The sequence below is a fragment of the Mustela putorius genome, unplaced genomic scaffold, assembly GCF_011764305.1.
Source record: "Mustela putorius furo isolate JIRA1106 unplaced genomic scaffold, ASM1176430v1.1 tig00000460_pilon_pilon_pilon, whole genome shotgun sequence".
Lineage (NCBI taxonomy): Eukaryota > Metazoa > Chordata > Mammalia > Carnivora > Mustelidae > Mustela > Mustela putorius.
This window is the reverse complement of record NW_025421389.1, coordinates 16,046,012-16,067,492: the sequence shown is the minus strand read 5'-3', so window position 1 is coordinate 16,067,492 and position 21,481 is coordinate 16,046,012. Positions and strand designations below refer to the sequence as shown.

Below are 21,481 nucleotides of genomic sequence, written 5' to 3'. Positions count from 1 at the left end.
GAAAGGGGATAAAAAGAGGTTCAAAAAGGAAGAAAGGAAAAAAAAAGAAAAAAGAAAAAAGAGAAAAAGAAAAAAAAGAAAGTAAAGAATTAAAAAAAAAAGAAAACACCTAAGAAAAATATAAAAAAGAAAAAATATATATATTAGATAAACTAGTAAAAAATCGTTAAAAAAGAAAAAGGTAACAGTTAAAAAAAATTTTACCCGAAGGCGAGAAAAAAAAACAAAAAATGAAAAAGAAAAAAATTAAATTAACCGCAAGACTAAAATAAATCACAGGGAAAAAGCCATGAGTTCTGTGCTTTGCTTTCTCCTCCTCTAGAATTCTGCTGCTCTCCTTGGTATTGAAACCGCACTCTTTGGTAGGTGAACTTGGTCTCGGCTGGATTTCTTGTTGCTCTTCTGGGGGAGGGGCCTGTTGTAGTGATTCTCAAGTGTCTTTGCCCCAGGCGGAATTGCACCGCCCTTACCTGGGGCCAGGGTGAGTAATCCGCTTGGGTTTGCTTTCAGGAGCTTTTGTTCCCTGAGCGCTTTCCGTAGAGTTCCGGAGGACGGGAATACAAATGGCGGCCTCCTGGTCTCTGGCCTGGAGGAGCCAGAGAGCCCAGGGCCGCACTCCTCAGTGCGCGCTCAGAGAACCGCGCCCAGTTACTCCCATCTGCCTGACCTCCCGCTGCGCTCCGAGCTCACCGAGCCTGCGACCGGTTCAAGGTCACCCCGAGCTGCGAGCTTACTGTCGGCTCTGTCTCTGTAGCCGGCTTTCCCGTTCCAATACCCGCAAGCTCTGCGACACTCAGACACCCTCGATCCTTCTGTGACCCTGCGGGACCTGAGGCCACGCTGACCCCGTGTGGGCTTTGCCCCGGGTAGCCTCTGGAGCGATGTCCCTCAGCGGAACAGACTTTTAAAAGTCCTGATTTTGTGCGCGGTTGCTCTGCTGCTTGCCGGGAGCCGGCCCCTCCCCCCGGGGTCTATCTTCCCGTCGCTTTGGATTCACTTCTCCGCCGGTCCTACCTTTCAGAAAGTGGTTGTTTTTCTGTTTCCAGAATTGCTGTTCTTCTTCTCTTCGATCTCCGATGGATTTTTCAGGTGTTTGCCATCTTTAGATAAGCTATCTAGCTGATCTCTGGCTAGCTGAAGTAGTCTCAGGCTGCTACTTCTCCGCCATCTTGACTCCTCCCCTCTACGGAACCAGAAAAGACCTCGAATAGCTAAAGGGATATTGAAAAAGAAAGTCAACGTTGGTGGCATCACAATCCCGGACTTCAAGCTCTATTACAAAGCTGTCATCATCAAGACAGCATGGTACTGGCACAAAAACAGACCCATAGATCAATGGAACAGAATAGAGAGCCCAGAAATAGACTCTCAACTCTATGGTCAACTAATCTTCGACAAAGCAGGAAAGAATGTCCAATGGAAAAAAGACAGCCTCTTCAATAAATGGTGCTGGGAAAATTGGACAGCCACATGCAGAAAAATGAAATTGGACCATTTCCTTACAGCACACACAAAAATAGACTCAAAATGGATGAAGGACCTCAATGTGCGAAAGGAATCCATCAAAATCCTTGAGGAGAACACAGGCAGCAACCTCTTCAACCTCAGCTGCAGCAACATCTTCCTAGGAACATCGCCAAAAGCAAGGGAAGCAAGTGCAAAAATGAACTATTGGGATTTTATCATGATCAAAAGCTTTTGCACAGCAAAGGAAACAGTTAACAAAACCAAAAGATAACTGAGAGAATGGGAGAAGATATTTGCAAACGACATATCAGATAAAGGACTAGTGTCCAGAATCTATAAAGAACTTAGCAAACTCAACACCCAAAGAACAAATAATCCAATCAAGAAATGGGCAGAGGACATGAACAGACATTTCTGCAAAGAAGACATCCAGATGGCCAACAGACACATGAAAAAGTGCTCCATATCACTCGGCATCAGGGAAATACAAATCAAAACCACAATGCGATATCACCTCACACCAGTCAGAATGGCTAAAAGCAACAAGTCAGGAAATGACAGATGCTGGTGAGGATGCAGAGAAAGGGGAACCCTCCTACACTGTTGGTGGGAATGCAAGCTGGTGCAACCTCTCTGGAAAACAGCATGGAGGTTCCTCAAAATGTTGAAAATAGAACTGCCCTATGACCCAGCAACTGCACTATTGGGTATTTATCCTAAAGATACAAACGTAGTGATCCAAAGGGGCACGTGTACTGGAATGTTTATAGCAGTAATGTCCACAATAGCCAAACTATGGAAAGAACCTAGATGTCCATCAACAGATGAATGGATCAAGAAGATGTGGTATATATACACAATGGAATACTATGCAGCCATCAAAAGAAATGAAATCTTGCCATTTGCGACAACATGGATGGAACTAGAGCGTATCATGCTTAGCGAAATAAGTCAGGCGGAGAAAGACAACTATCATGTGATCTCCCTGATATGAGGAAGTGGTGTTGCAACATGGGGCCTTAAGTGGGTACGAGAAGAATAAATGAAAGAAGATGGGATTGGGAGGGAGACAAACCATAAGTGACTCTTAATCTCACAAAACAAACTGAGGGTTGCTGGGGGGAGGGGGTTTGGGAGAAGGGGGTGGTATTATGGACATTGGGGAGGGTATGTGCTTTGGTGAGTGCTGTGAAGTGTGTAAACCTGGTGATTCACAGACCTGTATCCCTGGGGATAAAAATATATGTTTATAAAAAATAAAAAATTATATTAAAAAAATAAATAAAATAACATATGTAAAAAAAAAATCATAGAGGAGAATGTAGGCAGTCACCTCTTTGACACTGGCCATACTGTAATTTCTCTTGCCTAGGGATTAGTAGAGTTATCATCATTAAATAAAAGGTTCTACTTTTACTGTGTCAGGTCAGTATCATTGAAAAGTTTTGCAGTATTAATAAAATCAAATAATTTCAGATTTAGTAAGAGCATCAATTCAAGTCATTCACTCAAATTGGGAATATCCTTTTTAAAAAAGATGTTATTTATTTATTTGACACAGAAAGAGAGAGAAAGCACAAGCCAGTGGAGTGGCAGAGGGAGAGGGAGAAGCAAGGTTTTATCTCAGCACCCTGAGATCATGACCCGAGTCCAAGGCAGACGCCTAACTGATTGAGACACCCAGGAGCCCCCAAACTGAGAATATTCTTAATGGCATACCCACAAGATGATTCTCTTCACACCCTGGATATTTCCAATGACAAGGGGCTAATCATCTCCTAACCCTGTGTGTTTCATCTACTTGCATTTGCTAATAATTAAACTCTTTCTACTCTGAAAAAAATCTGTCCTTTTTAAAAGGATTTTATTTATTTATTTGAGAAAGAGAGAGAGAGAACACAAGGTGGCAGAGAGTTAGGCAGAGAGAGGGAAGCAGGCTCCCGCTGAGCAGAGAGCCCAATGCAGGACTCAACCCAGGAACCTGGGATCATGACGTGAGCCGAAGGCAGAGCCACCCCGGTGTCCCAGTAAATCTGTCTTTATACCACATCTGTCCATGATTTCTGAGTCATCACATGAAGTGGTGCATATCAATACTACCAGCCCTGGAAGCACCTGAGGACCACATTATATTATATCTCTGTTTCTATTTGGGGACAAAACTCATATCTCTGGAATTCATGATAGCGTAATGCTTAAAGGCATTGGCTTGGCCATTAAGAGTCTCGGTTCACTCTTTTGAGCTATTTCATCTACTTCTCAGTTTCTTTTTTAAAAATTTATTTATTTGTTCATTTATTTATTTATTTGAGAGAGAGAGAGAGAGAGAGAGAGATGAGCATGAGCTGGGGGAGGGGCAGAGGGAAAGAATCCCAAGCAGACTCCTTACTGAGAGCCGAGCACAACTCGGCTGACCTGAGTCCAAATCAAGAGTCAGATGCTTAACAGACTGAGCCATCCAGGCTCTCCTACTTTTCCGTTTCTTTGTCAAATAATACCACCTACTTTATAAGGTTTCTATTGAGATTAAATGTAATAATGAATTTAAAATTTAGCATAGCAATTAGCTCATGGTAAAATTCTTACTATGGATTAAATGAATGTTAGCTAGGCAATAATTTTTGTCAGTAATTTTGAGAAAGTTTATTGCCAGCCCCTTTATCTCTCCTGGTCATCTCCTATGGATGTGTCTGGTATAAAAATATTTCTCTTCAGGAGTACAGACCTAAAGGACACATAATAATAGGAGAGGCATAATAAATAATTACTAACTGCTTAGATTTCTGTCTTGAATAGTGATGTTTATTAGATAACTATATAGTCACATGAATGTACAGATAACTTCAAAAGCAACTGACAGATAATTTAAGCAAAGACTTGAGGGTGTATATAGCCACCAAAAAAGGGGGGGGGGATAGAATTAGAACTCTTGCTACCATGTAAGTGATCCTGAAGGAGCAGATATGTCCTGTTTTACAAAGTCCCTTTCTGATGATCTTTTTGCTATTATTTCATAGTTGGATAATAAATAAAGTTGGAAAACTAATTGTTTCCTTAGAGGGATCTATGGATCCTAAGTAGGGCTTAAGGGAATCTGAGAAAACTTCCAAGGAAGCAATCCAGGAAGAGTGAGTGTGTACAAGTCTTAATTGTATAAACCCTATGAGACTCAGTTCTTTATAAGTAGGAGGATCGAAGGTCCTTTGGCTGGAGCACTCTGTGCTCCACACAGAGGCGGTGAAGGTGAGGTCTTGTTACAACACTTTGGAAAACGTGATTGTGTTCTCAGGTGGACTGTGTGAGTGTGTCCAGGCTGCTGTCTGTGTCTCACTGTAAACCTCTGCCTCACACACACTGGCAGGTCCACACACAGGGGCTTTTCTGGTTCCTGGGAACTGCTTTTTCCCAGAAATAGACTTTTACATCAAACAGGGTTACAAAGTGATATAATATCTGATTGTAGGCAAGGACCACAGACCTCTCAGAACCTTTTTTGACCAAGGACAGGCGATCAGAGCTCACAAACATCTGCATTGCTTGGAGACACAATGCAGGTGTGACTAGAATTAGTAACAAGAAGCAGGTTGTCTGCAGCATCTCCCCCAGAATGCCCCTGCTTCTCTTTGCTGTCTTCCACTTTGCCCAATTGTAGGGAGGTTTACAAGGGACTTTTTTGACTTAGTCATTCTCTTTGATATGTTTTTCAGTGTTACTTGCCACCGTTTATGATTGCAATCCCCATGTTGAATGTGACTCTGTCACCGAGAGCTCCTATGTTGGGGTTTGATATGAAGGTCTCGTGTCAAAGGGATAGAAAAAGCCTGTTGTCTGATCTTTAAAACTACTTTAGATATTAGCTACATGTGCTGTAAAGTCAAGACTGGAAATAACCAGGAAGAAGTAAGACGAGAAGCCTTTCCCCACCTTAATTTAAAATAATGATGTGAACCCATCTAGAAGCACGTCATTGCCCAGTGGCAGAACAGGCTGGGTTAGAAAGCAGAGGCCGAGGACAGTTTTCCTAATGATTAGGAGTACAGAGAAGTCTGAATGCAGTGAAGCAAGTTCTGTCACCTATTAGCTTTGTAACCTTGGGCAACTTGCTTAATTTTTCCAAGCTTCAGTTTCCTGATTTGTAGATGGAAATAATAGTACTAGCTTCTTATACGTTTACTTTGTTTACTTAAAAAAAAAAAATCACATTTGGAAAGTGCTAAGCCGAGTCCTTGGAACACAGAGATACTGGTTAAATGTATGTATGCCTATGTATGCCTGTGTCTATGTAGTAGTATTATAAAAGGAGAAATGGGAGGAAGAAGCCTCTGTGTCCTCCAGGCACCGTACCTTGCTCTCGCATTGTTTGAACGGTTGTTTGACTTCTTGCTGTCAGGGTCACTCTATTTCTTCCTCATAATAACATGAAACTATTGCTTTTCTGTCGCTACTAGTTCTTTTGCTTAATATTTCAGGGTTGCTGTAGTCTACTTAGAAAAGGTTAAAAGCACCAGAAAAGCCAGGGCAACATCTCCTGATAGATAGAGATGGGGTATTAGACCGGGTAAGTCTGGAGGGATGTAATCTGAAGACGATATGATTGAAGTCTATTCAATAATTTGTTTTTTTTCTTAAGATTTTATTTATTTATTTGATAAAGATTACAAGTAGGCAGAGAGGCAGGCAGAGAGAGAGGGGGGGGAAGCAGGCTCCCTGCTGAGCAAAGATCCTGATGTGGGGCTCGATCCCAGAACCCTGAAATCATGATCCGAGCTGAAGGCAGAGGCTTTAACCCACTGAGCCACCCAGGCACTCCATTCAATAATTTGTTTAACAGACATTTACTGACAAATAATTGCCAAATGACAACGTTAAAGGGAAGCACTTAAAGGAGTAAATTTAAGTTATATAAAATAAAGGAACACTTTTAATTGGGATTTATGTTTTTGCCAGACACTCTCACAGATATGTCATAAACTTTCCTAAGATACCAGGATATTTTTAATGTTGATATTGTTGTTATATTGTTGTTATAATAATTATGATTTTCATCTTATAGACAATGAAGCCACATCTATCAAAGATGTATAAGTGGTTTTAAATAGTTTAGCCAATACGCGGCAAAGCTAGGATTCAAATGAAGTGCTCTGATTTCCAACACAATTTTCCCCCTGATTTTTCTAGAGTAACATGAATCGTGGAAGTATGTTACTCAAAGACACCATGAGAGTTCAAAATACAAATATGCCTACAGACAGTAAATACTAAAGAGTGAATGAACAGCAGTAAAAAGATTTCTCAACATGAGAATACTTTGAATCTGTCTCTAAACTTCTGATCTAGTCACAGAGGACAACCATCAGCTTCTAAAAAACATTCCTCCCAGGAGTGGGATGGAGATTGACATTTCTTATTACCTGATGTTTTTATATACATCTTGCCATTAGCAAGAAGGTTGGTCTTGATTGTTAAAAATAGAGCCAAAGCACTCATCAGCGAAACGCTTGAGAATTTGATGTTGGTGTTCGGACGTTGCTGTCTTGATTTCCTTCTCGAGGTCTGACTTTCTCACAGCTATGAGGAATCTCTCAGTAGTGACTGAATTTATCCTGCTGGGCATCCCCCACACGGAGGACCTGGAGAGCATGCTCTTTGTCTTGTTTTTGGGCTTCTACATCTTCACTCTTCTGGGGAACCTGCTCATCCTCCTCGCGATTGTCTCCTCCACTCGGCTCCACACCCCCATGTACTTCTTCTTGTGTCAACTCTCTGTGTGTGACATATTTTTCCCTTCTGTGAGCTCCCCCAAGATGCTCTTCTACCTCTCAGGGAACAGCCGGGTCATCTCCTATGCAGGCTGTGCATCCCAGCTCTTCTTCTACCACTTCCTGGGCTGTACCGAGTGCTTCCTGTACACGGTGATGGCCTATGACCGCTTTGTCGCCATCTGCTACCCTCTGCGCTACACGGTGATCATGAGCCACAGAGCGTGCGCCAGCCTGGCCGTGGGGACCTCCTTTTTTGGCTGCATTCAGGCCACCTTTCTAACCGCTCTCACCTTCCAGTTGCCCTATTGTGGCGCCAATGAGGTGGACTATTTCTTCTGTGATATTCCGGTGATGCTGAAGCTGGCTTGTGCTGATACCTCAGCCCTGGAGATGGTGGGGTTCATCAGTGTGGGCCTCATGCCCCTCAGTTGCTTCCTTCTCATCCTTACCTCCTACAGTCGCATTGTCTGCTCCATCCTGCAGATCCGCTCGGCAGAGGGCCGGCGCCGCGCCTTCTCCACCTGCAGTGCCCACCTCACTGCCATCTTGCTTTTCTACATGCCAGTGGTCCTCATCTACCTAAGGCCAACCCCAAGCCCCTGGCTGGATGCAACTGTCCAGATCCTGAATAACCTGGTCACCCCCATGCTGAACCCCTTGATCTACAGCCTCAGGAACAAGGAGGTCAAATCATCTCTGAGGAAGGTGCTATATCACTTGGGCTTCCTTCCTGAGCCGTTGTAGGGATAGAACGCTAGGAAAGGCTCAACCACACTTTGTAGCTTCTGTTAACAGTTTTATAGGGTTCTCACAAATACTTTTGAATCGGAAAGCACAGGTATTATTATGGTTATCTCCATTTTAGAAAGTGGGGTGGGCACCTGCGTGGCTCAGTGGGTTAAAGCCTCTGCCTTCAGCTCAGGTCATGGTCTTAGGGTCCTGGGATCGAGCCCCACAATGGGCTCTCTCTTCAGTGGGGAACCACTTCCCCCTCTCTCTGTCTGCCTCTCTGCCTACTTTGATCTCTCTCTGTCAAATAAATAAATAAAATCTTAAAAAAAAAAAAAAAAAGAATGTGGGGACTACAAGTCCAGGAGCTTAATGTGACTTGCTGGAAGACACATGAGGAGGGAATGGTAGAATGAAGACTCTAGGGTGGGTGTTCTGGCTCTGGGACTTCTTCTCTCTTGAGGATCTCATGTTGCTGATGAAAGAAGGAAGGAGCTCTACCTAGGAAGCAGAACAAGCTGGACCTTCTGCTTCCCAGTATTTATTTTCTGCCTCCTACTATTGCCCCTCCACCTCTTCTTTCTCCCTCATCCTGGCATTTCTTTGACCTGGCTGTAGTGATTGTCTCCTCAAATGCTTGCATTGGTGAAGCCCTCCTTTTACTGGTCTAGGAGTTGTTGAAAGAAAATGGGAGGGGTGCATAGCTGAGGTTTCAAGTGACACCCTACAAAAACGTAAAGAAGTTGTGCGAAGAGAAGTCTTCCAGCTGAGGGCTGAGGTGGGTCTCTGAGTGAAGCAGAGCTTCTGACTGATGTACGGTCAGCTACAGACCCTATCATCTGGGCTCAGACCTAAAAGCAGGTGCGGATGAGAATGTGGAAGGGACAGATGGGGGAATCCACGGAGGGGCGACTGTGCTGTGATACTCTTTGGACTTGGCTTTGTACTGCTCACTGCCACAAGGGAGTGATGTTGGGTCCATGCTATCATTGTTTTGTATCTTTGGTGTCTCTGTTTAACGAAGGGGATGAAGTTTGGTCCCCGTCACTTAATTTCTTCACTTACTTGCTGAAATATGGTAAGAATGAAAACATGCACTATTTCAGTACAGCGAACTATTGTTTTTATGACTGAATGCAATGAGGAGAATGTTCCAGTTGGGGAATACAGTTGCTATGATGTTTCTTTTCACAGTGATATAGAAAGAGGCCACAGGGAGGATGGCAATGGAAGAAGAAGGGCTTCTCGTCTGTACTCCTTAGAATGAGGGAGCAGCCAAGGAACCTGCCAGACCAGACTAGTGCCTCTGGGTCTGTGCTTTCTGCCACTGGGGTAAGGGACCTCAGTGCCTTGGATGTTCTCAGTAGACCCCAGCCTGATTCCATACTCTCCTTCCCTCCAGAATTCATTACTCTCTTGAATTTTGTGCTTATTATTCTCATTTTTCTTTAAGTTTTACCCTGTATGTTTGTGTTTCTCAAGGCCATATTGCAACTTTTTGAACTTTATATTAATTTAATTCTATTGAAATTTGCTATTTTTACTTAAATGTTACTCTTTTGACATTTATGTCTTTGCATGTGTCTGAAATTAGTTCATTACTGCCAAAGTGCAAATTCCATTGTACAGATTTATCAATGTTAACTTTATGTTGTTTACTTATAAATAAAATTTCCACAATATAAGAATCCTTTCATTTTACTCGTGGCAGCAGTCCTTTTCTTTTTTTTTTTTTTTTTTTTTTTTTTAATTTTTTTATTTTTATAAACATATATTTTTATCCCCAGGGGTACAGGTCTGTGAATCACCAGGTTTACACACTTCACAGCACTCACCAAATCACATACCCTCCCCAATGTCCATAATCCAAAGAATCCTTTCATTTTAAACAGCCAGAATGTTGGGTGGGTTCTTTCTACTTTTCGATATATATAGATATGACACAAGGATACAATCATCAGTCTCTCTTTAAGACTCCCTTCTAAAAAAAAGAGAAAATGAAAATTTTATTTAATTTGGGTTTTCCCAAAAGCAGCCTCTGAGAGAAAGGTTTGAGGATAAAGAATTTTGGGGGGAAGATTATCCCAGAAAACCTGATAAAAAAGAAGGAAAGTGACACAGGGAAAGAACAGTCAGTTAAGCAAGTGTCAATGAATGGGTTACCACTGTGAGGAACTGCGGCTCAACTGTACCAAGGATCTTCTGAAAAATGGTGTATAACAACCTCAAAGTTGTCCTACTGGGTTGCAAAAGAATCTTGGTGTATTTTTATACCAATTCCTGCCCCCTATCGGTTGGTGGATGTTCTTGGGAGCATTAATTATCACAAGTATCTGGACTGCTCCATACATGTAGACTCAAAAAAAATTCCTTGGCCAAAGACCACTCCCAGGTAGAAGACATGGAGAGTCCATGGGACCTAAGGACACTGTCTGAAGGTGACTTCTGGAGTGGGGTAAGGGACTGAGGTCCTAAGAAATGTTATGGTCATAATTCTTTTAATTCTAAACTAGTATCTTTCAAAATGCAAATCACACAATACTACTCAGCTTCTTTATGATTTTCAACAATCATTTGATGCTTATAGGTTGAATTATAATAACTTAGTAACTAGTAAAGGATCTGTAAAATTTACAATCAGATCCAATGTTCTTTAGTCTCATCAATGCCAAACTTTCACCCAGCGACACATATGTCTCTCTCACACATACTCTCCTTCCTAGCTAAACTGCCCTTGCTATTCCTTAAAGATACCTCTTTACATTATTTATTTGTTGTCTTGTTGTTTTAACAAACACATATGTATTGAGTAATTGCTATGCTAAACACTGAAGTCATAAAAATCTCTAAGTAATATTCTGTTTTTTTAAAAGAAGATTATAGCTAAATATGGGATGTGGATATACACATGATTAAAGTAAAACATAATAAAAAGAGAGAGGGAAAAAACTATAAGAGCCTCTTAATGATAGAGAACAAATTGAGGGTTGAAGGTTAAGGAGAACACTCACTATGATGAGCACAGGGTATTGTATGTAAGTGATCAACACTGAATTCTACTCCTGAAACCAATATTGCATTGTATGTAAACTAACTAGAATTTAAATAAAAATATAAAAAAATAAGTAAAATATAATAAATATTGAATGAAAAATATAAAATAGACTAGTAAAATGAAAGCAGAAATGATTAATCCTATAAAGATGTTGAAGGTGGTTCCAAAAAACATTTCAAGTATACTCGTTCATAATTTTGTGCCTTTATAAATATATTTTCTCCTCTTGGGATTCTCTTACTTGATTCCTCTATTAGAAAAACTTCTATTCATCCTTTAAAACCCAAGCTGAACAATTATTTTTTTGTGAAATTTCTTTATCTCAGACACAAGTTCTTATTTCTCTGTTTCAATTTTGTATTATGACAAAGTAACAATTCATCATGTGAGAAAAATTTTGACAAAGTGACCCTCAAGGGTAACAGCTAACTAGGAGCAGAGAGTTTAAACAAGAGAGACAGAAGGGTACTTATAGTTCACAACTACACAAGCCCTCATTTGTTGCATTAATAAATCAAAGCGTGACTTTTAGATGACATTTTTAAAGATCTTTATTTTGGGGGGGTTCCTGGGTGGCTCAGTTGGTTAAGCATCTGCCTTTTCCTCAGGTCATGATCCTGGGTCCTGGGATTGAGCCCTGCAAGGGGCTTCCTGCTCAGCAGGGAGCCTGCTTCTCCCTCTCCTCCCTGATCATGTGCTCTCTCACTATTTCTGTGTCTCTCCCTCAAGTAAATAAATAAGATCTTTTAAAAAACATTTATTTATTTTATTGAGGAGAGAGAAAGTGAACAGTAACTGGGGGGAGGGGCAGAGGGAGAGAGAGAATCTCAAGCAGACTCCGCGCTGACAGGCTCCTCCCTCTCCTCCCCAATCATATACTCTCCCACTATCTCTGTCTCTCTCTGTTGAGTAAATAAATAAGTCTTTTAAAAGATTGTTTATTTTACTGGAGAGCGAGCGAGCACGTGCACAATCACGTGACTGGGTGGAGGGGCAGAGGGAGAGGGGGAGAAAGAATCTCAAGCAGACTCCGTGCTGACTGTGTAGCCTGATGTGGGGCTCCATCTGACAACCCTGAGATCATGACCTGAGCTGAAATCCAGAGCTGGCTGCCTAACCAGACTAAGCCACCCAGGAGCCCCTCTAGATGATATTTTGTTTTTGGCTAGGACCTCAGTCTATATACATTGTTAGATGTTATTAAGCATCTACTAGGAACAGACTCATGCTCCCCTTTGAGAAAAATAGTACTAGTTTATGCTGACAGAAGTAACAAAATCAAACAAATGTGGTTTAAATTTTACCTTAACATGTATGCACTTTCTGACTTTTAACAAGTTACTTAAATAACTTAAAGTGCTGTACTTTAATTGGTAAATGTCAAAATTTAAGCTTACCTCATTGAATTGTAAGCACTGACTTGGATGTTTCCTTAAATCACCTAACACTGTATCTTGAAAATGATAAATATGTTACCTTCCCCTCTTTGTTTCTTTAAAAAATGCATTTCTTTAAGTAAAAAATAGACAAAGAAAAGCAGTGTTCAGTTCACAGGATTTTTCTCTGGAAACGATTTTTCAAGACTCTTAGTGGCAGGGAGTGGCGTTTAAGAACAGTGTTTGGGAGTGTCCTGGGCTTTGTACCAGACAGATTGGAGTTTAAGTCTCCTCCTGGCCACTTGTCATTTGTGTGGCATTAGGCAAGCTCTCTTCACATGTATTTGGAGAAGGATGTGGTAAGTACCCAATTCAGAGGGTCACTGTGAAGGTCAAATGGTGTTATCCATGCAAAGGGGCTTAGTGAGGGCTTAGCATAGAGTAAGTACATGGTAATAGCCAACACTTTGTATAATATGACATTTTAATTTAATACATTCATTTTATATGTTAATTTATAGTTATGTAATATTATGGATGAGGCAAAATTGATGAGGCTCTGTTTCCTATTACAGTGCTCACAATTACTTTTTGTTCACTTGAAGTCACTGAAATAATGGAATTAATATTGAAATTACACAGTTTAACTCAATCTGTCATCTCTTTGGGCTTTAGCGATAGCTAACATATTATAGGCAGATATAAACAAAAGCCTTGAAAGGAAACCAGACCAAAATCAGTACCAAGTAAACAAGATACAAAGTTGTAGGAAAACCAGAAATGCTGCTGCTGCTTCTAAATACTATCAGAAATAGAGAATCTGTTGAAACAATTTAAAGGAAGTTAAAACACAAGGTTAAAGGTTATATTTGATTGAATGGGACTTAGATTGAAGAAGAGAGCAGACAGACTTATTGCATTATAACCATACATGGGAAGGACAAACCGAAACTTCCATCAGGAAGTGTTTGAGATACCAAGAAAACATAAAAGTTTGTTGTGATTAGCGGAGATTTATAGAGCATTTGTGATGTGCTACACATGAGATTGGGTCCTCTGCATGCCCATCTAAGTTCATCCCCATAGTAACCTAAAAAGGAAGTGCTTCTTATTTTCCTGATTTCATAGTTCAAAAATATGAGATCGAAAGCTTGAGCAACCTGGTCAAAATTGCACGTGTAGTGTGTGTGTTCTCCAGCTAGCATTCAGATCTAAGTGTTTCTCCTCTCTATTATGGGCTGCATTGTCTTCTCCCCAGTATCATATGTTGGGAGATAGGACTTTTGTAGAGGCGATTCAATTTAATGAGGCTGTTGGAGGTGGGCCCTAATCCAAGGTGACCAGTGTCCTTATGAGATAAGAAAAGCTGGAGACTCTGAAAAACAATCTGAGGGGTTTGAAGTGGCGGGGGTGGGGGCGTGGGGGGAGGTCGGGGTACCAGGTGGTGGGTATTATAGAGGGCAAGGATTGCATGGAGCACTGGGTGTGGTGAAAAAATAATGATACTGTTATGCTAAAAATTTAAAAAAAAAAAGCTGGAGACACAGAGACTCCAAAGACGCACGTGCAGAGGAATGACTACAGGAACAGAGAGCAGGAGGATGGCAATCTAGAAGCCAAGGACACAGGCTGAAGCAGATCCCTCTCAGTCCCCTCAGTGGAAGCCAACCTTTCCAACACCTTGGTCTTAGGTTTCTAGCCTCCGAAACTGTGAGAAAATAAATGTCTGTTGTTTAAGCCACCCAGTCTGTGGTATTTTGTGACCAATAGCGCTGGGGCAACTGATGAACTTCCAAGCCCAACTCTGCTCTCATGCTCCTCCTGCACAGTTTATTATCTGTGTGACTGATTTTAACACACGGTTTTTGTGTTCTTGCCTATTAACATCATTACTTGAAACTCAGAAAAATGGTCCTTGTTTCTCAAAGTAGGTAATGGAAAGTTCCAGGAAAGAAACACATCTACAAAACTTTTTCTGACACTCAAGCTACAAGATTTCTCCAAGGGAGTCACTGAGAAGAGAACTTTTTACCTAATTAATCTCAAAGGGACCCAGTCCTATGAGATGCTTCTCATGCTCATTATGACTTTTTTTTTTTTTTTTTTTTTTTTTTTGCCCTTTATTTTTGTTTCCCACTTGTGAGCAGTGTAATAGGGCAAAGTGAGTTAATGAGACCGGAAATTGGCTCAGGAAGTTCAAAAGCCTTGTTAAAATGTTTACAGTTTGCAGTTCTCTCCACAGTTATTATTCCAAGAAAAAACCAAGCCTGAGAGCCAAATATGTAACATGCATGTAACACATATATAACTTACAGCCTTCTTGCTAGGCACAGGCTCGTGCACAGTTTCATTCACATCGGTTTTTCTAGCATTTCCAACATGAGGCTGACTCTTCCTAAATCACTGCATTGAGAGAGTATGACATTCTCTTCCTTGTGAGAGTTAGTGATAAAAATGCCATTTGCTACTTAGGATGCAGTTAGATAGTGTTCACAGAATAGTGAAAACAAGGAATTTTTAACATGAAGGTTTTAAATGGCTGCATATTCTAAGTGTAGAATCTTTTTTCTCCAAGAAGCCTCAGGGGAAACTGTCAATCACACTTCAGGGCTCAGACTTTGCCCAGCACATGGCAAAAAGCATGAATTAAAACAAGGCGGTTAGTCTGAACAGCAGGGCCAGAGTAAGCAATTTGAGACTCAGGGTGAATTTCAAGCGGAAATGTAAGAGGCTCAATTTAACAACCATGACAGTTCTCATGGCTTAAATGAACGGAATACTTGATGATTGTTTCCATCAGGCATGCTGTGAAAGTTTTTCATGCCTTATGTCACCACCCTGCCAATTCTGAAATCCAAGATTTAGGGGTGCTTTTCATTCTTAGTTATTTTTAGGGCACTGAGGAATTAAAAAAAAAAAAGATTTTATTTACTTGACAGAGAGAGAGAGAGAGCACACAAGTAGGTGGAGGGGCAGAGAGAGAGGGAGAAGTAGACTCCCTACTGAGCAGGGAGCCCCGACATGGGATCAATCCCAGGACCCTGAGATCATGACCTGAGCCAAAGGCAGACACTTAACTAATTGAGCCACTAAGGAATATTTAATTAATTACCTGAACACACACACAAAGAAAACACACACCTGCACATCAATATAAAATAATCAATGGGAATAATAATAATCTTGATAAAATACTGATACTGAAATCTCTTGTTTTTAACTAAATACCATCAAAACCTCCACTAAACAAACTGTCACTATCAAAATAAAGATATGAATTCTTATGTCCCTTTAAGAGGATAGAGATGGATGAGACCTTAAATATCACCTGAAGGAATTATCTCATTTTATATATGAAGAAACAACAGGACCAGGGAAACCCAACAATGTACATAAAATAACCCAGAACAAGAGAGAACAAAATGAGATGCTCTGCTATTCAGAGTTATTTTACTTACAGGAATGGAATATAATCTAGGATTTGAATCTTTGGCTGATTTTACCTCTCTTAGAATAAGTTTTTACAGTGTTCTTTGTATTTGTCTCATCCACCTCATAGATTGCTGGTTCCCTGAGAATACGTCCTGTATGCCCCATAGATCTTGTACCTCCTATCATTTTCTTCCCCCTGCTGTGGTTCAGTACAGGCCTGAGTACAGTTGAAAGACTCCCAGGATTTCTGATATGCAATTGGATATTGTCCTGTAAATGATACCCTCATGTAGTGTGAACCTCAGTCCTCTGCCAGTTTCATTATGTTTTCCTTTTTATGTCATGATTATTAAATAGAATCTTTGTGCTGGAAGGGACCACAAAGATCCCTTATAGAAATACCTCCCCCCAAAATGAAGAAAGAGGCCTATATAGCTAAATGATGGAATGGAAATGAATGTACTACATAGGGAGTTCTGTCCTCCATCCAGGCATCTGAAGCCTAAATATGTTTTCTCTTATTTTAATTAAATGAAGTATTAGTTTAGCAAACATTGTTTGAGGATCTATTAAGTCACTCAGCTTCATGCTATGGAGAACAAAAGAGAGAATGAGACAGAGATCTTCATGTAATTAACCTATAAAACAAGTTATATATTACCTGCCAAGAGAACTATAGTTAAAATACTAAGTAGGTTCAAATGAGAGGTTAATTTGATCTGGAAATAACAGGGGAAGCCTAAAGGAAGAACAGCATATAAACTGGGTCTTATTGGTTGACAGTATTTAAAAATTGGGTCATAGGGTAACCATTGGAGGAAAATTTAGGAGAGGCTAGGATAAACAAATGTCAAGGAAATAAGAAAGATGTCACTTTTTTTCTTTAGCTAAGAAAATCATTAGCATATAATAATAGATACTTATAATACATTATCTTATTATTACAAAATAATGTGAATTATTATTATATATGAGATTTATGTAGATACAATATATGTGTATGCATATAATGTGATACATTATTTTATTTCATGCTAAATATAGTATTTTTATAGTATTAAAATATTTATGACATACTGTTATATAATATATAATATATTTATGTTCATTAAAATATGATATATTTATGTTCATTATGTTCATTTATGTTCATCATGCCCAAAGCATTGGCTCTATTGTCAGAATCTAAGGAAAAAGAAACAGCAGGCTTAAAACTAATTAGACTACCTCTCTCTGCTCTCCTTTCTGCCTTCGGTTTCCATGGAGACCTTATAGCAAGGACCCTGTGAGTCAGCAACCAACCAAAGCCGGTTTGCTAAATCCTCTGAAATGAGGTGTAAGCTCAGTGAAAATATTGCAAGTAAAATAACAGGCTGGTCAGACAATTTCCAAAGTCCATTAAACGTAATTAGGCCTATCATCTTTCTAGTAAATCTCCTCTTAGCCATTGTACTCTTAGGCCTTTGATTGACTCTCTCTATATATATCTGATGTCACTGTGTGTCTCCTGGGGAGCCACAGTTTCAAACACACTGATGATTTCAAACATACTGAGAGGATGATTTCAAACAACTGAGGGGATATATGGAGGGTAAACTGCAGTTCATATGCTACAAACCTTCCTTCCTTCCTTCTTCTCTCTTTCTTTCTTTCCTTAAGTTTTTATTTAAATTCAGTTTAGTTAACATATAGTATACTCTTAATTTCAGGGTAGAGTTTAGTGATTCATCAGTTGCATAGAACACCCAGTGCTCATTCCGTCGGTGTCCTCCCTAACACCCATCACTCAGTTACCCCCAGGTACCTCCCCTCCAGGAACCCTCAGTTTGTTCCCTGTAGTTAAGAGTCTCTTACGGTTTGCCTCCCTCTCTATTTTCAACTTATTTTATTTTTCCTTCCCTTCCCCTATGTTCATCTGTTTTGTTTCCCATTTGCAATGACGTGGATAGAGCTAGAGGGTTTTACACTGAGCGAAATAGTCAGAGAAAGACAAATACCATATGATTCCATGCATGTATGGAATTTAAGAAACCCAGTCTATTTTAAACCTTCTGCCCCTCACCCTTATTTCCCTGGAATGGATTCTAAACTCTGAGACTTACTTAACACTATAGCACTGGTGGGTAGGAAGGTCCACTCTTCCACTTTGATACACCTTCTCTTGGCCTCTTCTGATATGCACAATGCTCTGTGGTGGGATTGACCCATTCCTGTTATGGATTTTTTTTTTTAAATTTTTTATTTTTTATAAACATATATTTTTATCCCCAGGGGTACAGGTCTGTGAATCACCAGGTTTACACACTTCACAGCACTCACCAAAGCACATACCCTCCCCAATGTCCATAATCCCAGGATTTTTAACAGGCTTTAATTCACTTCATTTACTTATTTAATGTCTGTATGTTCGTATAAAGCTATGTGGTAACCATTGCTGGAGCCTGGTCCTCTGCACCAGACTCCGGTGTACGTCTTTACAAGATGGTTCGTGAATTCCTGATAGGGAATCTGGGTGGACACAGTCTTCAGAGGTCGGGGTAAGATAGCTGTAGGTCTGGAAAATGACATTAGAAGTGGCCTAGGCCGAGCTGCCCTTAGGGGAGAGTGCAGCAGTCATTAATAAAGGCCATCATTTGGCTTTCTGGGTGCAGGAGCTGAGACAATGCCAGTGCCTCTGTGGGTAGGGGTGAGATGCCCGAGCGCAGAGCCACAGCAGCCCATCACATCGGTGGGGCAGTTTGGAGCTTGCCCATCTTGTTCCCCACCAGCCTCCACACTGACATCCAATACAGACACTGCTTTGGATTGATGACTTTTCTTTGAAATTTAAATGCCATAGTTACTTTAAAATTTAACTAACTAACCAGTAAACATAACAAGCTGATAATTTTTAAAAGGTCATTTTAAAAAGAAGTAAAATTACAACAAAGGGTGAGAAGGATAATTCAAATGATGTTTGAATATACCTTGAGTAATACAATCAAGCTGACAAATAAAGCATTTAAGATACACAAATCTAATATTTTTCTTTAATTAAATTTGGTATCAATTATCAAGTTTCAAGAAGGAAAAAACCCCATAACCCATTGGAACAAATGATTGCCATTAGAACTGTATCAGTTCTATGGGCTTTTTTTTTCTTTAAGATTTTATTTATTTATTTCACAGTGAGAGAGAGAGAGAGAGAGAGAGAGAGAGAGAGAGAGAGAGAGAGATCACAAGTAGGCAGAGGCAGGCAGAGAAAGGGGGAAACAGGCTCCCCGCTGAGCAGAGAGCCAGATGCAGGGCTTGATCCCAGGACCCTGACACCATGACCTGAGCTGAAGGCAGAGGCTTAACCCACTGAGCCACCCCCCCCTTTTTTTTTTTTTAACATTTAGTTCATATTGGTTTTATTGCTGCAGAAAGGTTCTAAGCAAGAGTTCATATCATTTTATAGTTGGGATAATGTAACTCAGAAGAAATGTATAAGTCAACATGAACATTTTCCCTTCTGTATGTAATTCAAGTTGAAATACCAGTCATCTAGATCTAGCACTGAGTATAGCCTCAAAAGATCTGAAAACATATGTCCACCCAGAAACTTGTGCATAAATTTTCACAGCAGCATTACTATAATAATTGAAAGTGGAAACAACCCATTTACCCATGAATGGATCAACAAAATGTGGTATATCCATACAGTGGACTATTATTTGGTCATAAAGAGGAACAAAGTACGTTAGGTGGGTGAACCTTGAAAACATTACACTAGAGGAAAGAAGTCAGACACAAAGGATGACATAATGTATGATTTTGTTTACATGAACTGTCCAGAAAAGATAAGTCCAAAAGATTAAAAGAATACATCAGTAGATTCATGAAGCTAGGGATGAGAACATGGGCACTGGCTACAAATGGACATGAGGGAACTTTCTGAAGACCCGGAATTGTTCTACAGTTGGATTGTGATATTGGTTGCAAAATTCTCTAAATTTATTAAAATCGTCAAATTGTGTACTTTAAAAGGATGAATTTTATGGTATACTAATTATATCTTAGTATACCTGTTATTAAAAATGCCAGTAGTCTAGATATCTTCAAGACATTACACCAGCCATTTCTAATAGTACTTATTAAATGAAAAATAATGGAAGTAGTGTTAGTTCTTCATATTTACAGAGATTTACATTTGAAAAAAACTGCTTTGCACACACAGTATCTCATTTGAAATTGATAAAAATGTAATGTGAGGATGCCAAAATATAATGGCAGGATGCCAATGTAGCTCAGTCAGTTGGGTGTCCTACTCTTGGTTTCAGCTCAGGTCATGATCTCATGGGTCATGAGCTCTAGCTCCCTATCGGGCTCTGTGCTCAGTAGGGAGTCTGCTTGAAGATTCTCTCCCTCCGCCTCTCCCCACCCAACTCCCATGTGCTTGCTCTTTCTCTCTCTTTCTCTAATAAATAAATAAATAAATAAGTCTTTAAAAGAATTGTAAATATATACATATATATAATGTGAGAGGTATTATCATCTCATTTTTACAGATAAAGAAATTTGGTGAACATCAGATGGTTTAAGTAACTTGTCCGTTCACATATATCAGTCATTGCTTGGCTGGGATTTGAACTCAGAACTTAAATTCAAAATATTATGGTTTTCACAGAGCAATCATGAACCCATAGTTGGTTTGGGGAAGAAACAATCATTGAGAATTCTATTAAAACGTTAGGAATAAACACTTTTTTTTTTATGGATTTCTTTTCAGCATAACAGTATTCATTGTTTTTGTACCAGACCAGTGCTCCATGCAATCCGTGCCCTCTCTAATACCCACCACCTGGTTCCCCCAACCTTCAAGCCCCCACCCCTTCAAACCCCTCAGATTGTTTTTCAGAGTCCATAGTCTCTCATGGTTCACCTCCCCTTCCAATTTCCCCCAACTCCCTTCTCCTCTCTAACTCCCCTTGTCCTCCATGCTATTTGTTATGCTCCACAAATAAGTGAAACCATATGATAATTGACTCTATCTGCTTGACTTATTTCACTCAGCATAATCTCTTCTAGTCCCATCCATGTTGCTACAAAAGTTGGGTATTCATCCTTTCTGATGGAGGCATAATACTCCATAGTGTATATGGACCACATCTTCCTTATCCATTCGTCCGTTGAAGGGCATCTTGGTTCTTTCCACAGTTTGGCGACCATAGCAATTGCTGCTATAAACATTGGGGTACAGATGGCCCTTCTTTTCACTACATCTGTATCTTTGGGGTAAATACCCAGTAGTGCAATTGCAGGGTCATAGGGAAGCTCTATTTTTAATTTCTTGAGGAATCTCCACAGTGTTCTCCAAAGTGGCTGCACCAACTTGCATTCCCACTTACAGTGTAAGAGGGTTCCACTTTCTCCACATCCTCTCCAACACATGTTGTTTCCTGTCTTGCTAATTTTGGCCATACCAGTTAGGAATAAACACTTTTTTAAGTAGCACTATCACTTTGCCCTTCAGAGATAATAAGTGCAATGTTCTCCAGCTATCCATGATAGCCCTTCTAGAGTAGTCTTGGGAAGACGTTTAATCATCTATACACAAGGATTAATTGGTTATGTTCCATTCTAAAATAAAAATATAAAAATAGTAAACATTAGTTTCTCCAAACCTAATTAGTGAGAAA

General features: G+C 40.1%; 1 protein-coding gene across 1 annotated transcript; it reads left to right on the top strand.

Annotated features, from left to right (window-relative positions):
* The first annotated feature begins 7,037 nt into the window (after positions 1–7,037).
* LOC101681895 (olfactory receptor 149-like) lies at positions 7,038–7,973 on the top strand. The gene has a single exon (XM_004750253.1). It carries the CDS (start codon positions 7,038–7,040, stop codon positions 7,971–7,973), a length of 936 nt encoding a protein of 311 aa, XP_004750310.1.
* The last annotated feature ends 13,508 nt before the right edge of the window (positions 7,974–21,481 follow it).